At 54.8% G+C, this 17646-nt stretch overlaps 1 protein-coding gene across 6 annotated transcripts; it reads left to right on the forward strand.

Moving 5' to 3' along the window:
• Nucleotides 1–3: 3 nt before the first annotated feature.
• Nucleotides 4–16296, forward strand: WDR81 (WD repeat domain 81). Of its 6 annotated transcripts, none has more exons than XM_075120882.1 (11): nucleotides 4–93; nucleotides 3493–7094; nucleotides 7486–7593; nucleotides 7827–8017; nucleotides 9950–10140; nucleotides 10484–10649; nucleotides 10784–10949; nucleotides 11317–12015; nucleotides 12605–12750; nucleotides 12989–13168; nucleotides 14271–16296. In XM_075120882.1, exons 2-11 carry the CDS (start codon nucleotides 3530–3532, stop codon nucleotides 14586–14588), a joined length of 5730 nt encoding a protein of 1909 aa, XP_074976983.1. In that variant the 5' UTR covers nucleotides 4–93; nucleotides 3493–3529; the 3' UTR covers nucleotides 14589–16296. The 6 variants fall into 6 exon arrangements, with proteins under 6 accessions (XP_074976983.1, XP_048680176.1, XP_074976984.1 ...); XM_048824219.2 differs by lacking the exon at nucleotides 4–93 and adding an exon at nucleotides 2495–2680; XM_075120881.1 differs by lacking the exon at nucleotides 4–93 and having other exon boundaries at nucleotides 3068–7094.
• Nucleotides 16297–17646: the final 1350 nt, after the last annotated feature.

Below are 17646 nucleotides of genomic sequence, written 5' to 3' on the forward strand. Positions count from 1 at the left end.
AGGCAGACCCCAGCGCAGCTGCCACTCCACTTTGTGTGCCTCTATCCCAGGTCCCTCAGTCAGCTCACAGGATTCCTAAAGTCCCTAATTCAGGTGAGAGAAAATAAGCCATTGCTTTTCTATGGAACTGACTCTGTTTGTGAAAAGGGCTCTGTGCACACGGCATGGCACATGACTGTGCCACACACAAGCAGCCTAGCTGAAAGCATGGCACTGCGGCTGTAGGAGTGTGTCACACTGCTCTGCACTGCGTGTGCAAATGACTGTGCATCAGTCTGTCTGCCATGTGCTAAACCTTCCAACAGGTGAAACTAATAAAAACCCCTCTGCCTTTCATCAGAGGGTCTGGAAGTGCTAAGAGCCAGATGGGATTCCTTCCCGGCCGTGCTCAGTGTCCAGCTGGCATTAATTTGCCCCCAAATTAAAAGTTTAGAAAACCCTGTAGTGGGGAGGGTCTAGGGAAAGGACAGAATAGGGAGCACATGAACGGGTCAGTAGCCTTTATTTGGGTGGGGGGAGAAAGGCATGTGCTAGATGTCCCAGGCTGAAAATTACTATTGAGGTGCACAGAGAGCTCAGGACTGAAACTGCAAGGCCAGGTTGCAAGTCAGCAGCGCCAGGCTGAGCTGCGTGGGCGCTGTCTGGCTGTTTACCCTGATCACACCGCACCATCTCACCTCCCCACTTCCTTGCTGTGGATGGAGGAGCGGGCCATGTAGTTCTGTGTTGCTTTCGTTTCTGTAGTGACTTGACCACATCCGGCCCTGTGTGGCTCTCAGCCATGCAACCCCATGGGCCCTGCACTAGAGCACCAATCTGCACAGCAGCGTCTCTCTGTACAGCATCATCCTAATATCTGTCCTTGCTGCGGCTTCTCTCTCTTTCCCAGGCCAGGCTGGGGAATAAAAAGATTCTGTCCAAGGTGACGAAGGCCAGACATGCAGGGAATTACCGTGGGGACCTATCCAGCAGCCCTATGGTGATGGCCTCAGAAGCTGGAGGATGCCATAAGAACATCCATACTTGCTCATACCAAAGGTCCATCAAGCCCAGTATCCTGTTCTCTGACAGTGGCCAATGACAGGTGCCCCAACAGGAATGAACAGACCGGTTATCATAAAGTGATTCATGCCCTGTCACCCAATCTCAGCTTCTGGTAGACAGAGGCTAGGGACACCACTCCTGCCCATCCTAGCTAATAGCCATTGATGGACCTATCCTCCATGAATCTATCTAGCTCCCTTTTGAACCTTGTTATAGTATTGGCAAGGAGTTCCAGAGGTTGACAGTGCGTTGCTTGAAAAAATACTTTCTTGTGTTTGTTTTAAACCTGCTACCTATTAATTTCATTTGGTGGCCCCTTGTTCTTGTGTTATGAGATGGAGTAAATAACACTTTCTTATTTACTTTCTCTATACCACTCAAGATTTTATAGACCTCCATCATATCCCCCCTTAGTCGCCTCTTTTCCAAGCTGAAAAGTCCCAGTCTTCTTAATCTCTCCTCATATGGCAGCCGTTCTATACCCCTAATAATTTTTGTTGCCCTTTTCTGAACCTTTTTCAATTACAATATGTCTTTTTTGAGATGGGGCGACCACATCCGCACACAGTATTCAAGGTGTGGGCGTACCATGGATTTATATGGAGGCAGTATGATATTTTCTGAATCTTCCTTGATGATTCCCAACATTCTGTTCGTTTGGACGGCCGCTGCACATTGCGTGGATGTTTTCAGAGAACTATCCACGATGACGCCAAGATCTTTCTTGAGTGGTAACCGCTAATTTAGACCCCATCACTGTATATGTATAGTTGGGATTATGTTTTCCAATGTGCATTACTTTGCATTTATCAACATTAAATTTCATCTGCCATTTGGTTGCCCGTGCAGGGGCAGTGGGCCCTAGGTAGGCCATTCACCTAGTTTTAAGCTGGCTAGCCCTCTTTTGGGGAAGGGCTGTCCCTGTCCAGCATAACTGTGGAGAACAGGATGTTGCAGAGCACCCGGCTGGGTGGGGTCACGGGGGGGACTACTGGAACATCCGCTCCGGGGGCTGCACCCCTGGGCACCCCTGGGCCAGCTGAAGGGAGGTGGGCGCAGGGGCGGAGAGCCCCTGGGGGAGCTCACGGCTGAAGGGAAAGGCCTGGTACCAGCGTCCGCGATCTCCCGTCCCTCCCATGCTAGAAATGGGGCTCCGCTCAGGCGGGAGCAGGGGCCGGGGGTCAGGACCAGCCGCGAGAACCTGCCCCCCGCCAGCAGCCGCGGGACCCAGGCACCGCCCGGGCCGGAGGGAGGGAGCAGCGCGCCGGGGCCCGGGCCGGAGGGAGGGAGCAGCGCGCCGGGGCCCGGGCCGGAGGGAGGGAGGGAGGGAGGGAGCTGCGCGCCGGGGCCGGGCCGGAGGGAGGGAGCAGCGCGCCGGGGCCGGGCCGGGCCGGAGGGAGGGAGCAGCGCGCCGGGGCCCGGCCTCGGCCCCCGCCCCGGGGCTCCGCCAGGCCCGGCTCAGACCCCGCCAGGGCCGCGCCCGGCGCCTCCCCACGTGGAGTCTGTTTCGCGGGGAAGCGCCGCACGTGACCGGCATCAGCTGATCCAACATGGCCGGGGCCCGGGCCGCCCTCGCCCGCCGGGGCTAAGGGCTCGGGCCGGCGCCCGCCCGGGGAGCCCCGCGCCGCGGCCGCAGGTACGGGCCGGCCCGGGCCGGGGGCGGAGACGGGGCCGCTGCGGGGCCCGGCCCGGCTCGGCTCCCCCTCGCCCCGCCGCAGTCCCCTGTGGGAGGAGCGCGTCCCCCGTCCCCCTGCCCGGGGCCCGGCCCGGCTCCGCCCGCAGCGGGGGGCGCGGGGCTGGCCAGGCTCCAGGGGTCGGGCGAGCTCCATTGAAAGCTCCCCGCCCGGCGGCGCCCCGGCTCTGGGTGGGGGGGGGCGCCCCGGCTCTGGGGGGTGGTGGTGGTGGTGGTGGTGGTGGTGGTGGTGGGGGGGGGGGGCCGGCCTCCCGGCGGCGCCCCGGCTCTGGGGGGGGGGGGGGCCCGCCCTCCCGGCGGCGCCCCGGCTCTGGGTGGGGGGGGCATGTGCTGCTCTTGCCCAGATTTAATGCTGCTGCCACCGCTCTCCTGAGCGCGGCCTGGCCAGCCCTGTGGCGCATGGCATAAGGCACTGGCCTCAGGCGACCCCCGTTCAGGAGCGAGTCTTGAGCCCTAGGTCTGTCCACACTGCGGGGGGGACTGAGCTTCCCAGCCCGGGGAAGACAGACCCACACTAGCAAGGCTTGAACTAGTGGCTAAAGGCGGAGGCTGGACTAGCCACCAGAACGCGGGGCCTCTGGACTCTCTGTTTCCAGCAGTCCTAGCCCCAGCCCTTAGCGTGGGTCTGTCTGCCTGGGCTGGGAGGAGCGCAGATACCCTATGGCTGAGGAGAATCCTCGAGCCCCATGCGCATGGGTGGAATCGCAGCCCCCAAGCTGCCTGTCTCATTTAAAGTGTGTCTGTTTCCCACACAGACCGCTGAGCTGCGGAACGCACCGGTGCCAGACCACCATGGAGTGTCTCCTCAGGAGAGCGGAAAAAGACCTGAATATTGACCACAGGCAGCTCGCTGCTGCTGCTGAGGGGACCCATCTCATTGCCTTTGTCCCAGTGAAGTGGCTAGTGAGCCTGAAGGAGCGCAGGGTGCTGCCCAGCCTGTGCCCCCGGCCTGAGGGGCTGAGCGAGGTGGAGGTGAGGACTTTCCTTCAGCACTCTGTGCAGAAGCTGCCTGTTGGCTGGACGAGAGTGGAAATCCATGGTCTGAGGAAAGAGAGGCTGGCTTATCCGCTGACTCTACACCACAGTGCGCAGGACGATCGGAACGGGGGCGTGGAAACACTCCATGGGTTCATGCAGAATGTTGCCTCCCAGAATTATAGAAACTTGTGGCACAGAGCTCACCGCCTGTATGTGCAGCCGTCCTGTCATGCTCACATGCCGCCCACGATGCAGGCCCTGGACATGCTCAGAGTGGCTCTTCAGAAGATCTACGGCTGCCCTTTTCTCCAGGTGGGTAGGAGTGTCCAATATGCCTCTCCTGCCAAAGAAGGTTCTATAGCCACAAAGGGGACGTCCTCCTGCCCAAACATCCTCCGAGCAGAAGCTCTTTTGGAGTCAGCTAACATGCTGTACATCATCTACCCGTATGTGCAGTATTGCTTGCATGACATTGTGACCTTCAGCCCTGCGAAGCTCACCAACAGCCATGCCAAGGTCCTTTTCATCCTCTTCCATGTCCTGCAGGCTATGAGGGCCTGTCACCAAGCAGGGTTGGCATGTGGCCCCTTCTCCCTTCGCGATGTGGCAGTTGATGAGAAGCTGTGCAGCAGGCTCAGAATTAACCTCCGTGAGTATGAGAAACCAAAGGAGGAAGAGAGGGATCTGAGAGCTGAAGAAGAACAAAGGGCTGAGAAAAGCAGGGCTGTGGAATGGACTGGGAAGGAGGCTAGGTGCACAGCTTGCCAGGAGGAGCTCAGGGGCCTTGTGCTGGATTGGGTGCATGGGCGAGTCAGTAACTTCCACTACCTTATGCAACTGAACCGCCTGTCTGGACGGAGAATGGGAGACCCCAACTACCACCCGGTTCTCCCCTGGGTGGTGGATTTCACCACCAAAAATGGCAAGTTTAGAGACCTAAGAAAATCCAAGTTCCGCCTCAATAAAGGAGACAAGCAGTTGGACTTCACCTACGAGATGACCAAGCAGGCATTTGCAGCCGGAGGATCAAGTGGAGAACAGCTCCATGTGCCCCACCATATCTCCGACGTGCTCTCGGACATCACCTACTACGTCTACACTGCCCGGAGGACACCCAAGGCTGTGCTCTGTTGTCATGTGAGATCGCAGTGGGAGCCAAATGAATATCCAGCTAGCATGGAGCGCATGCAGAGCTGGACTCCAGATGAGTGTATCCCTGAGTTCTACACAGACCCCACCATCTTTAAATCCATTCATTCTGACATGCCTGACCTGGATGTGCCATCCTGGTGCAGCTCCTGTGAGGAGTTCATTGAAGTCCATCGCATGCTGCTGGAGAGCAGGGAAGTCTCTCAGGATCTCCACCACTGGATTGACCTCACTTTTGGCTACAAGCTGCTGGGGAAGGATGCTGTCAAGGAGAAAAATGTCTGCCTCCATCTGGTGGACAATCATACCCATCTGACCAGCTATGGAGTGGTGCAGCTCTTTGACCAGCCACATCCCAGACGCATGGTGGGACTTGCATACATACCCGCTGAAGCGCCAGTCATTGCTCGACCTCTCATCCAGCATGCCAGAGAGACAATAGTCCTAGAGGATGTCCAGGGTCAGATGGGTGATGGGGTCAATGGGCTGGTCTTGGAAGCCACTCCTTGTGAAACGAGCTGGTCTGGTGACAAATCCATCAGTGGTGAGGATGACTTGGAGCAAGGCACTGAAGCTCTGGATTCCATTCCTGCAGCTGGCAGAGCCGCCGACCAGCCCTGTCCCTGCATGCCTTCAGCTCAGCCCTCCAACCTCCCTGCCTATCCTACAGAAGGCAAAACCTCAAATGTCCGGCCTAATCGAAGGAGTAAGCCTGGTGTTGTGGATCACGCTGAAAGGGACAAGATGAAGATTACACTTCCTGAGGGTTTTAATCCTGTCCAGGCCCTGGAAGAGCTGGAAAAACTGGATAACTTCTTGGTTAAAGGCTTAAACAGTGAGATGGAGCTGACGGAGCAGCCACGGGTGGAGCCGCCGCTGTGCCTCTCAGATCTTTTCCAGAGAGACATGCAGGCACTGGGAGTTCTGATAGCTGAGATTGTGTTTGCGCCGAGGGTTCGCACCCTGAAGCCAGATGCCTCCCTGCTGGAGCGGTTCCTGACCATTCGGAATCTTTGCCAGTATCACCCGAAGGAGATCCCAGCCCCGCTCCAGCACATGCTGGATACTTTGCTGCAGCTGAACATGACTCAGGGGAGACTTTTAAAGAACAAAGTGGCCAAGAACAGAGTCCAGCTTTTTGAGTACAAACCTGTTTCCCAGGGTCTTCCGCCACCCAGCCCCTTGCAGTTCCTTAGTCCTTTCAGCTCAGTTGTTCCCTTCCCTCCATATTTCCCATCTCTGCACAAATTCATTTTCACCTACCAGTCAAAGAAAGTGGAGGATGAGAGTCAGGGCCGTGAGCTTGTTTTCCAGCTGTGGCAGCAGCTGGAGGGGATCCTCTGTGAAATCACTCCTGAAGGCTTGGAGATCCTGCTGCCCTTCATTTTATCTCTGATGTCGGAGGAGAACACTGCAGTCTATACAGCCTGGTACCTGTTTGAACCCATAGCAAAAGCTTTGGGCCCCAAGAATGCAAACAAGTACCTGCTCAAGCCCCTGATTGGTGCATATGAGAATCCCTGCTGCCTCCATGGCCGGTTTTACTTGTACACAGACTGCTTTGTGGCCCAGTTAATGGTGCGTCTGGGGCTGCAGTCCTTCCTCTCTAATCTGCTGGCTCACATCCTGCAGATCCTTGTTGGCGTTGAGAGCTCCCGGGAAGAAAGTAAGTCCCTTCTGGGAATGGCTGAAGATGAGGAGAGTGGAGGAGGCAGCCCAGTTTCCTGTGCATTTGGGGAAGAGATCAAAATGGATGTGGATCATGGTTCCCCGGCACTTGACCTTTTGGATTACACATCTGGAGTCAGCTTCCACGACCAGGTCTATCTGCCAGAGAACGAGGACTTCCAGAGTGGCCTCTATGTCAGTGAGTCCCTGCAGTCTCAGGAGCAGGAGCTGCTTAGCCTCGGGCGGCTGAGTGACAAAAGCAGCGCCAGTGAAGTGTCGTTGGGAGAGGACAGACCTGCAGATGGGGATTCCCAGAAGGACAAGAGTAGCTTGAAGTCTGTGGACAGCAGTCAGGACCTGAAGCAGAGTGAAGACTCTGAGGAGGAAGAAGAGGAGGTGGAGGAGGAGGACGAGGCCACAGTTGCTACAGAGCTTACCCTGTCAGTGGGCACTGGTCCTTCCATGGATGCTGCCCTGGCTGATGACCACAGTGAGCCAGAGGAGGGGGACGAGCAGGAGCTGCATGACCACTCTGACGATAAAGAGCAGACAATTCTCCTGGGTAAGAGCTGCACTTAGATGCCGCCTGTCCGAGGTGGTGAGTGACTGGTGCAGCCGTGGGAGAGGGAGGTGGGAAGCCAGTCCCCTGCAGGAGGAGTTGGAACCAGCTCTGGACGTGCTCCTGAATTCTCCAGGAAGGGGATCAGAGCAAATCTGAATCTATCAAATGGACACTTTAATAGGGTGGAAGATGGAGTCCTGATGTTGCCGCTTGGCTGATGCAGCTGGCAGGGTGCCTGACAGAAGCCCAGGCGATGCTGCGGGTCAGGAGTCAGTTATGTGGGGAGCTCTGGTGAGGACTGAGGCTCTCAGTATCCCATGGGCAGGGTCTGGGAAGCTTACAGAGTGGCAGAGTATTGCTCCTTCTCCTACTCTGTGCTCTTGTTTTTCAGACACAGCCTGTAAGATGGTGAGGTGGCTCTCGGCCAAACTGGGCCCTACTGTGACATCCCGTTACATTGCAAGGAACCTGCTCCGTCTCCTCACATCCTGCTATATCGGTAATGTCATTCCACCTGCTTTAGAGGCCCTTTGAAGGGCTGCTCCTCTGACTGTGTCCTAAAGCAATCTGCTGTGACTGCTGCCCTCCCCAAGAAGGGGTGCAGACCTAACTGCATGGCGTGCATGACTGGCTGGGGGGTGGACAGGACCCGCATGTGAGTCTTGGGATGAATGTGCCCTTTGCGATTCAGCACAGCGTGTGTCTCAGCTCACTGAGCTGTCTCTCTGGCAGGTCCTACCAGACAGCAGTTTGTACCAAGCAATGAGGAAAACAGTCCTCTGAATGCGGGAAACATCTACCAGAAGCGACCAGTGCTGGGGGACCAGGTGTCCAAGCCGGTCCTGGCCTGTCTCATGTATATGGCATACCTGTATGGAGAGCCTGTTCTGACTTATCAGTACCTGCCCTACATCAGCTACCTGGTTAGTGTCCCTTCTTTCTCCTTTACTTGTAGCTGTTCACGCATGTGATGGAGCGAGAGATGCATCAAATGTTGAGCTGCAGGCACACAGGAGGGATGATATACAGCACAGGCTGCTGAGGGAGCTGCTAGTCTCCAGAGCACACGCATTAGCTGTGGTTAATCCTGGGCATCGTAAGCCGAGCAATGTCCTGATGGGCTGCTGCTTGGCTGGGAGTTGGCAGGGAGAGCACTTTGCTGATGCAGCCAGAGCAGGAACTGCCAATTCCAGGAGTGAGTTCCCACTTTCTGCCCATGGGTGCAGTGGAGGGATTTCCTGTTTGGAAACCCTCGGTCTCCAGAAGCTCTTGGTGTAAGAGTTCTGCACTATATAGATATGGGACAGGCCCAGGAGGGATTGAAGGCATCTGCCTCTCAATTCCATACTGAAACATTACCAAGATTTACGGGCTTCTTGGTTTGAAATTCTTAGTTGCTCCTGTTGATTATTTGGCAAAGTGTGCAGTAGAGGTGATCAAAAAATGGAACCCTGTTTTAAAAAAAAAAATCAACCTTGATTTTGTTTTGAGGTGTACAAAACAGATCCATTTTTATTCTCTTAAATAGTTGTTACTTTTCTACTTACAGACTCTTGCTACATGACGAATTTCAGTAACCATTTCCTTAGCATTTTTTGATTAAAAATTGTGGGTGGGGAATGGCACAACAGTTCATGGAACCCTTTGGCAATGCTGGTCAGATTTCTGTGGAAAAATTTTGTTTTTGAAAAAATGCCATTTTTCAATAAAAACTTTGTGGAAACTTTCAAGCAGCTTTATCATGCAGGTGGTCAGCACAGGAGCCTGGGAGTCACTGAGTTAAGCCTCTTTCCCTACCAGCTCTCTGTGATCCATTTGCCCTGGAGGGGATTCTCAATGTCTGAAGTCAGCAGCTAGAGTTATGTTAGCAGCTGATTTGCTTTGGCCTCTTGTTTTACTCCAAATAGAGAGAGAGAGTGAGTGTGTGTGCGTGTGTGTGTGTGGGGGCACACCATGTGCTGCCTTATTGTTGCGGAACAGTGTTTGGCAACCTGATGTCGGAGAGGTGAAACTAGGGGCACACCCACCAACTGCTCCTGCAGGGGCTTGGCAGAAGGGTTTGTGCAAGACTGTGCTGTATTGGGTTAAAAGATGGGAAGAAACGTAGCTTGTGATCGTAAGCTGCCACCGAGAATTGTTCCCATTTTCAGTGCAAACAGCTCTCTGCCCTGCGTCTTGGGTAAGAGCATGGGTTTGTAGGGCAGATAATCTAGAAAGGATGCCTTTGGTGTTACACTGAAAAGCTCTTTAATAATGCTAACTGTGGCCAGAGCTCTGCTGTAGCCAGTGCTCTTAAGGCAGGGAAAATGGTCACGTACGTTCCAAGCCTGACCTTTGAGGTTCTGGGCCTACGCTGCTCTTCCAGCTCTGAAGCGTGCTGGGCTGGCCCCTCAGAATGTATCATTTGAATGTCACTGGCCCAGGAGTCCGGTTCCCAGGATGCTCTGCTAGCGTCCTGGCATGGCCTGGTGGTGGTGAGGCCTGTGTGCTCCGTTTCTCTTCCCCCACTCAGACTCCAGGCCTTAGTGTGTCCTGCAGGCAAACACTGTCTGTGCCATGGAATTGAAGTGCTTTGTTCTCATCACTCTCCCTCCTCCTGGCTTCTGGGTCTTTCCAGCAGGTGAGGGCTTTGGGCTCAGCCTCTCCCCTGCAGTCTGTTGGTCCCTGGTGGGGCTCGGTGCTTGAGCAATGGTTGGAAGCTCCTCTGGAGGCCATGAGAGGTGCAAGCATGAATTCCTTGGGAACTGCTCCAGAATGTGGCTTGTCTGACCTGTGCAGGGAGGCAGGTAACCATGGAATGGGAGGTGGTAATGGAGAGAGCTTATGACTGCTTGACTCTTCTTTCTGCCCTCCAGGTTGCCCCTAGCAGTGGGGTTGGCTCTGGCCGACTAAACAGCAGGAAGGAGGCTGGGCTGCTGGCAGCTGTGACTCTGACCCAGAAGATAATCGTGTGCCTTTCAGATACCACCCTGATGGATATTCTCCCCAAGATCAGCCAGGAGGTCCTGCTCCCAGTACTGGGCTTCCTGACCTCGCCTGCCATTGGGTGCGTGTAGAGAGCCATCACGCCCAGGGACCAATCAGCACCCACCAAACCCTAGCATTTCCTCTGCCTGGTGTGCATAAAACATCATGAGCAATCTAGCGGGTTGGGATAAAGCTCCCCTGGGCGGGGGTGGGTTCGGGACTATGGGGGCTCACGCTGCCATTCTGCCCCACCCCCCCCGGTGGGCTCTCCTCGTGCCAGGACTCGGCATGACACAGAGTTCATGTCTCTGGAGCTCTCTGACAGTACTGTCTCTCCTCTGTGCTCCTGTAGGGCAAGAACCCTACGTGGGTGCACACTGTTGGTCTGCGGGGTGGGGTGGTGACTGATGTGTCCTCTTCAGGTTCCCTAGTGGTGCCCAGGCCCGCGCTGCCCTGTGTGTTAAGACCATTGGTTTAATTGCCTTGATCTGCCTGCGGATTGGGCAGGAGATGGTGCATCAGCACTTGAGTGGCACCGTAGGAACCTTCTTTGGGGCTTTCTCGCTAGTGCAGGAACTGCAGGAGCAGGTTAGTGACCATCAGTGGCATCTGTCTCCCTCTTCCCCGTGGGGCTGTGGGCACATGGACGTTGCAGCTCGTGGTGCCCAGGGAACGCATGAGGGGCCGGTCTCACTAGAAATCATCTGTCTTCTCTTGTCCAGGGTCTGTCTTCAAAGTCATTGAGCCCTGGTGAGACGTCTGAGCTGGAGGTGCCCTTCTCAGATGGGAGAGTGCTGCACCTGGACCCAGCCGTGCTGGCAGAGTTACAGAAGGTTTTCAGCCCAGAGATGGCCTACACCACCTATGTCCCCTTCTCTTGCCTGCTAGGTATGCTTCAGCTACCTTCTCTTCGCGGCTGGGGCCTCGTGCTAACAGTCCTTGCCCTGCACTCTGTGATTATATGCCTGGCCTGGGGTCCAAGTGCAGCAACTGCTCTGTGCATGAGCCTTGAACCATAATGCAGCATTGACGGACAGGAATAAACCCTCAGGACATCATATGGGCCTTGCCCTGCCTGCAGGGGACGGAAGATCTCCCTGCCCCTCTGACCAGGAAGGACATGTAGGTGACGGTATCTGGAGGGACCTTGGGCCAGCAGAATACTGGATGCTCTGCGAGCCTTGTGCTATTGCTGAGGGAGATGGGGAGGCCGGGGAGAGGTTCCTTCTTCCAGAGCTGTGCTCTGTACTTTCAGGTGATGTTATCCGGACGATTGTCCCTAACCACTTGCTGGTCGGGAGACTGGCCAACTTGTACCTGGAGAGCGTGAATCCAAAGAGCTTGCCTCTGGTCAGTCCGGAGCCAGCACCGAGCACAGCCTGCTTGGACCAGGATGCCCGAGGCAACGAGCCCAGTTCCAGTCACCATGAAGACAGTCACTCGGGCACCTTTGGGAGTGTGCTGGTGGGAAACCGCATTCAAGTCCCTGCGGACACACAGCACAAGGGTTCTGGCCCGCTCTGCTTCAGCCCCAGAGCTGATGGCTTTTGCCCCAGTTCTGCCAGCGAGGAGAATGTCCTGAAGCAGGATCTGCCCCGCAGTGCCCACATGCTCTGTGGGAACTGGCTGGCTTACTGGCAGTATGAGATCGGAGTGAGCCAGCACGATCCCTGCTTCCACTTCCACCAGATCAAACTGCAGAGCTTCTTGGGGCACACAGGGGCCATCAAGTGTGTGGCACCACTCAGCTGTGAGGACTTCTTCCTGAGTGGCAGCAAAGATAAAACTGTCCGTCTCTGGCCCCTCTACAACTGTGGGGATGGCACCAGTGAGACGGAGTCACGGCTCACGTACGCTCAGCACAAGAAATCTGTCTTCTACGTGAGCCAGCTGGAGGCCCCACAGCAGGTGGTGAGCTGCGATGGTACTGTCCATGTCTGGGACCAGTTCACAGGTGAGGGGGCGTCTGCTGATGCAGTGTTTGAAGAGAGGGGAAGCCGGGGCAATGGTGAGAGGCTGAGCTGTACTCAGCAGGCTGTACACTTACTGAGAAGGACCAGGCTAAATCTGTACATCTGCACCTATAGGAAACCCAGCCCTGTCCTCTTGATTTCAGGAGGAACAGCTGGCTGGGGCTTCTCTGCAGAGTAAGACAGAGTGATTCCGTTCTCCTGCTGCTCCTGGCAGAGTCTTACCTATAGGACAGAGGGGGTCCCTTGCTCTGAAGCAGCAAGTCTAGTCTGCCTCTAGAGGCAGGAGACTGGAGTAGAGGTGTCTTGTGTTGCTGATCCCAGCTGATTTCCTGGTAGAGACTGTCCTCTGTTCCCTTCCTTCTCCCTCCCCGCCCTCCTGACACCATGGGTGTCGTTGCAGCAGTGTGTGATGAGTTGCACACAAGGACTGGAATTGCCTTTGGTTCCGGGAGCCATGGCCCACGCTGCCCTGAGCGGTGACGCCTATTGGGGCAGCTTTGCTGATCCTCCCCTGCTGCAGGGAGGTAGGCAGGCTGCACTGGTGCACTCAGCCTGTTGTTCTTTTCAAAGGTAAACTTCTCCGGACCTTTGATGCACTGGACAGCAAAGTTCCCATCACCGCCGTGACCACCATGCCCTCTCCCCACAGCAGTATCTCTGTGGCCAGCGCAGACTCTGTGCTGCGCTTCATTGACCACAGGAAGCCAGGATTACAGGTACCGGGGTCTTTGCCATCTCTAGACATTGTGGGCCACCCTCTCCCTGATCTGTTCCACAGCTGCACCTACCTCCAAGGTTCTTACCAGGCCAGTCATTGCTACTCCCAGTCCATGCATGATTGGGTACCCACAAGGTGAGGCTGGTGACCTAGGCCTGGCATCCAGGCCCTCCCTGCTTCCTCTCCTGTCACTCAGTAACTGGGGCTACTCCTGTCTGTACCTCTGTCTCCTGTAGCACGAGTTCCGCTTGGCCAGTGGAGTGAGCGCTGGGCTCATCCGCTGCTTGGCTGTCAGTCCCAATGGGCGCAGCGTAATGGCTGGCTTCTCATCTGGATTCATTGTGCTGTTGGACACCAGGACTGGGCTCATCTTGAGGGGGTGGCCAGCCCATGAGGGAGATATCCTGCAGATAAAGGTGAGAGGCTGGCATAGGGCTTGGGCTGCTCCTGCATGTGGGGGACCACAGACGGCGCTAAAGGCTGCAAGTTGGCTGTGTGGGGCCTGCTGTGTGGATCCTGCTGAGCCTTGCGGCAGCAGAAAAACAGAGCTGAGGTGGGGTGTCCTGCTGCCGGTGGCTCCTGCAGCATTCAAAGGGCAGTGAGTAGATGTGCCCATTTGTCATCTTTCCCCCACTCCTTAGAAGTCTTTTAAACTCTTGGTTGACTTTTTTTTATTTTAAGGCCACCTCTGTTGCCCCCTTGCCTGGGCTTTGCGTAGGGACTGCCAGTGACTTTTGGTGCATTAGATTCTTCCAGCTCATGTTCTGTCTGAGCCAGCAGATCCCCGGTCTCCTTGCTGATGAGCAGGCATGGGCATTGTGAGGGGCAGGCCAGACACACAAGCTGGGGAGGAAGGGAGGGTGCTGCTCTCTCTCTGAGGCTAGCAGCCCCTCCCCGCTCAGGACCTCATTCTAATAAGTAACTCTTGTCCATATTTACCTGCCCTGAGGGAGCAGCGCTGGAGTTTTTGTGTCCTTGACCCAGTTCAGGTTAAACAAAGTTCACCTGCGTGGGTTGTTTACCCTCTCGCAGCACTGCTAGCCAGAGTGCAGCGGCCCCAGCCCTTTGCTCTCCTCAGTGCAGTGTGTTGCACAGTCTCAGCTGGGCCCTCAGCTCGGCATCCCTGAGCGGGGTTGTGCTTTGTGGACCTAGGCTTGGGGAGGAGAGAGTCTGGCAGTGCTGCCCGCTCTGTAATAGTAACAGGATGACAGAGGAAGGGGCAAGCCCCCAATGTGCAGGGAGAGGGCTGTCAGGTGAGGCAGAGATGCACGCTGTCGATAGTCCCTTGGGAGAGTGCCAATTGCCAGACTGCGCTCAGGAGTCTGAGATGGGAGGGTGTCTCGGGCTGACAAGTTCTTGCCAGCAGAAGATGCTGTAGGTGCCCTGGTGAGAGGAGCTCAGTGCTACTCCTGTTTGCAGGGTCCGCTTCCTGTGATCTGGGGAGGGGAGAGTTGGGCTCTCAGGCTGGGGTGCTCTTAGCGCAGAAACACTGATTCACTGGCACGTTCTCTCCTGCAGGCTGCAGAGGGCAGTGTGCTAATCAGCTCATCTTCTGATCACTCCCTGACTGTCTGGAAGGAACTGGAACAGAAGCCTTTGCATCAGTATAAATCTGCTTCCGACCCCATCCATGCCTTTGACCTCTACGGCAGTGAAGTGGTGACCGGCACCGTGGCCAACAAGATTGGCGTCTACTCCATGCTGGAGTCATTGGCCAGCACGACCAAGTTGAGCTCAGAGAACTTCCGGGGCACCCTGACCAGCCTGGCTGTGTTGCCCACAAAGTGTCATCTTCTCCTGGGTTCTGATAATGGTGTGATACGTCTCCTGGCATAGTGGCCGCCACGGCCTATCTGCCTGGTGTCCTGTGCAGTCATTCCACCAGCTCTGGTAGTAGCACCTAAGGCCAATATCTTGGCTCATGGGGAAAAGGGGGTGAGGTATTTCTCCGGGATACAAGATACAGGCGGAATGTACTTGTGAAGGAGTTCTCAATAAATCACCCCCAACCTCTGCCTGCATTCAAAAAAGCCATAATGGAGGAACCTCCACTGCTGCTGGGAGAAATCTGGGCATTGCAGGGCAGCATCACCCTCCTGCAAGAGGCCTGGAGCCTTCCACACCGTGTGTGCCTGACTCCCCCTGGGACTGAGCTGCTCTCGAGAGAAAGGTGGACTCTGGGCGCTCTCCTGTTTCCCTCCAGCACAGGGGTGAGAGGCAGCCCTTGGTAAGAGGAACACAGCCACTGCCCTCCGTGGACTGCCCTCCACACTCCAGCCCAGAATTGGTGGAGCCAGCTGAGCCTGGGAACTGCCTGGTATTGGGCATGCTCCCCTATGGGGCCTGTAGGGCACTGGGCTATTTGGTTGTCCTGGACGGTGAGGGCTGAAGGGACACAAATGGGTTTTTTTTCTCAGTTTGCTTTATAGTCTGCCGCAGTCCATTTAAAAACCCCACCCCAGCCATGGCATCAATCTGGGAACCTTTCCCAGCACCCACTGTGGCTTCTCACTGATTCTAGGGCAGTGGAGGGTAGCAGAGCCAGCCATTTACCCAAGGCATAACCACCACCTGCTGCCCACCATCTGTTTGGGGGTGGGAATGCGCCTACAGAGGGGTGGGGCAGCCCCAGCTGCCAGGAGAGGCAGGAACTAGACCTGTCTGGGGGATTTCAGGCTCCCAGCCAGGCCCTCTGCCCCGAATCTCTGCATGCTCCTTGGGCAGAATGTATGTCTTTGCCTCTTCTGGGACAGGAGCTAGGGAGATCCATATCCCCCATGGCTGGGGGGGATTTCTTTTGCGTGCTCTGGAATGAGGCTGTGTTGGCTGCCCCTTTCAAAGGAGGGGCCCTATCTGTGCTGGGTGGATTCAGGCTTGGCGGGGAGGGTAGCTTGAGCCCCCCTTTGCTGTCGTACGTCACACTTTACCTTACAGGTTTAGGACAGCGCGGGGCAGGACCCAGCATGCCTTGAACCCACAAAGTGCTGCCCTCTGCCCCAGGACTCCACCTCCTGCCAGAGACCGTGGCTAGAACAGCCCTCTCCAGGCAGCCGTGCTGGAGCTGTGCCCGAGGGGAAGAGGGCATTCCTTGGGCCCATCAGTGAGGGTAGCTGCCTGTCCATACCCCACGGCTTGGTTCTGCTGCAGGCTCCCTCTCGGTCCCTTGAGCTACTCTGAGCGTTTGCGGAATGGTGCGGAGGGGTTGGGAGGCTGACCAGAGGGGCCTAGCCTGAGATCAAGGCTTGGCCTGATGGAGGGGAGGAGCCTGCAGTGCCTGGGCAACTCCTGCTGGCTCTGTGTAGAGCGTAGGGACTGTGGGGAAGGGCTGTTGTCCTGCCCAGGCTGGGAGTCCCTGGGCTGCCCACTGCTGGGGGGGTCTCTGCTTCCCGCTGCCCTGCGCTTGCAGACGGAGGGTGGAGGAGATGAGCACTTAGTCCCTTGCTATCCCTCCATTCAGGGGTGGGAGGGGAACTCTGTCCCCTGTTGCCTATTAACCATTTGCAATAGATGTAAATATTTATTCTAATAAACCCTTTGAAAGAGACCAGGAGAGGAGCCTTTCTGTGTGGGGTGCAGGGGTGTGCGGTGTGGCGGTATGCGTGTGTTTTACTTATGGGAAAAGGATGATGGCCTCCTTACACAACTTTCTGTAACGTAGGAAAAAACCTGCACAATCCTGGGGGACGTCAGTCTGAGTGACACATGCTGGTGTTCTCATGCTGCCAGCACTAAAACATCCTTGGGACTTTCTAAACCTGTTGCAGTCAACATGGGGGAATTCTATATTAGACCTTGTCTTAACAGATAAAGAGGAACTGATCACAAAACTAAAAGTTAATGGTAGCTTAGGTAGGAGTGATCATGACTTTATTCTCCTTGCACGTTATAAATGTGACAAACTCCAGACCAGTTATATATATTCTTGCTGCTTTAGGAGGGCCAGTTTCACAAAGCTGAAAACAAGTATGAGCCAAATCACCTGCAAGGAAGAATTTAATCAGAAAAAAGTGAATGATGGTTGGGAATCATTTAAGAACCGCTTACTAGATGCCCCAAAAAGCCACAAACAAGGGAAAAGGCTGTGCCTGATTGAAAAACTGACCTGGGTTAGAGAGGAAATGACGGCAGCTGTAAAAAGCAAAAAAACAAAACCAAAACAAACCAACCCCCCCCCCCCGCAAGTCTCACTCTGTGTGTGTGTGTGTGTGTATATATATATATATAAACAAATGGAAGAGGGAAGCTGTTAGTAAGTAATATAAATTAGAAGGTAGGAACTTTAGAAAATTGATAAGGGATGCAAGGAGAAATCTATGGCCAGCAATGGACAAGGAGTTTTTAAAATATATTCGGGGTGGGGGCGGAGGAAGAATCCTTACAATGGTTTTTGAACCAAAACCATTTCTATATGGAAATGGCAGAATTATCAATAATGCAGAAGTTTTCAGTAAATATTTCTGTTCTATATTTGGGGGAAATACATGATGCAGACTCATCATAGGGTGTTGATAAAACTCTTTCCATTCCACTATTATCTCTGGAGGATGTTAAACAGAAGCTACTACAGTTAGGCATTTTAAAATCAACAGGTCCAGATAACTTGCATCTAAGTGATTTGAAAGAGCTGGCTAAGGTGCTTGCTGGACCATTAATGTTGGTTTTCAGTATCTTCGAGTACTAGGGAAGTTCCAGAAGACTAGAAGATAGCTAATGTGCCAATTTTTAAAAAGGGTAAATGAGTTGACCATTCAGCCTGACGTCGATCACAGGCAAGATAATGGAGTAGCTGATACGGTACTCGATTAATAAAGAACTAAATGAAGGTAATGTAATTAATGCAGATCAATACAGGGATTATGGAAAAATAGATCTTATCAAACTAACTTTATCTTGT

The sequence above is a fragment of the Caretta caretta genome, chromosome 17 (genome assembly GCF_965140235.1).
Source record: "Caretta caretta isolate rCarCar2 chromosome 17, rCarCar1.hap1, whole genome shotgun sequence".
Taxonomy (NCBI): Eukaryota; Metazoa; Chordata; order Testudines; family Cheloniidae; genus Caretta; species Caretta caretta.

Bases quoted from the DNA above. Each gene is read 5' to 3' on its own strand.
- WDR81 (XM_075120881.1), top strand. From the start codon at position 3,398: ATGGCTGAGGAGAATCCTCGAGCCCCATGCGCATGGGTGGAATCGCAG. The intron at 10,141-10,483 runs GTGCGTGTAGAG...TGTCCTCTTCAG, and splicing joins CTGACCTCGCCTGCCATTGG to GTTCCCTAGTGGTGCCCAGG. The intron at 13,169-14,270 runs GTGAGAGGCTGG...TCTCTCCTGCAG, and splicing joins GAGATATCCTGCAGATAAAG to GCTGCAGAGGGCAGTGTGCT.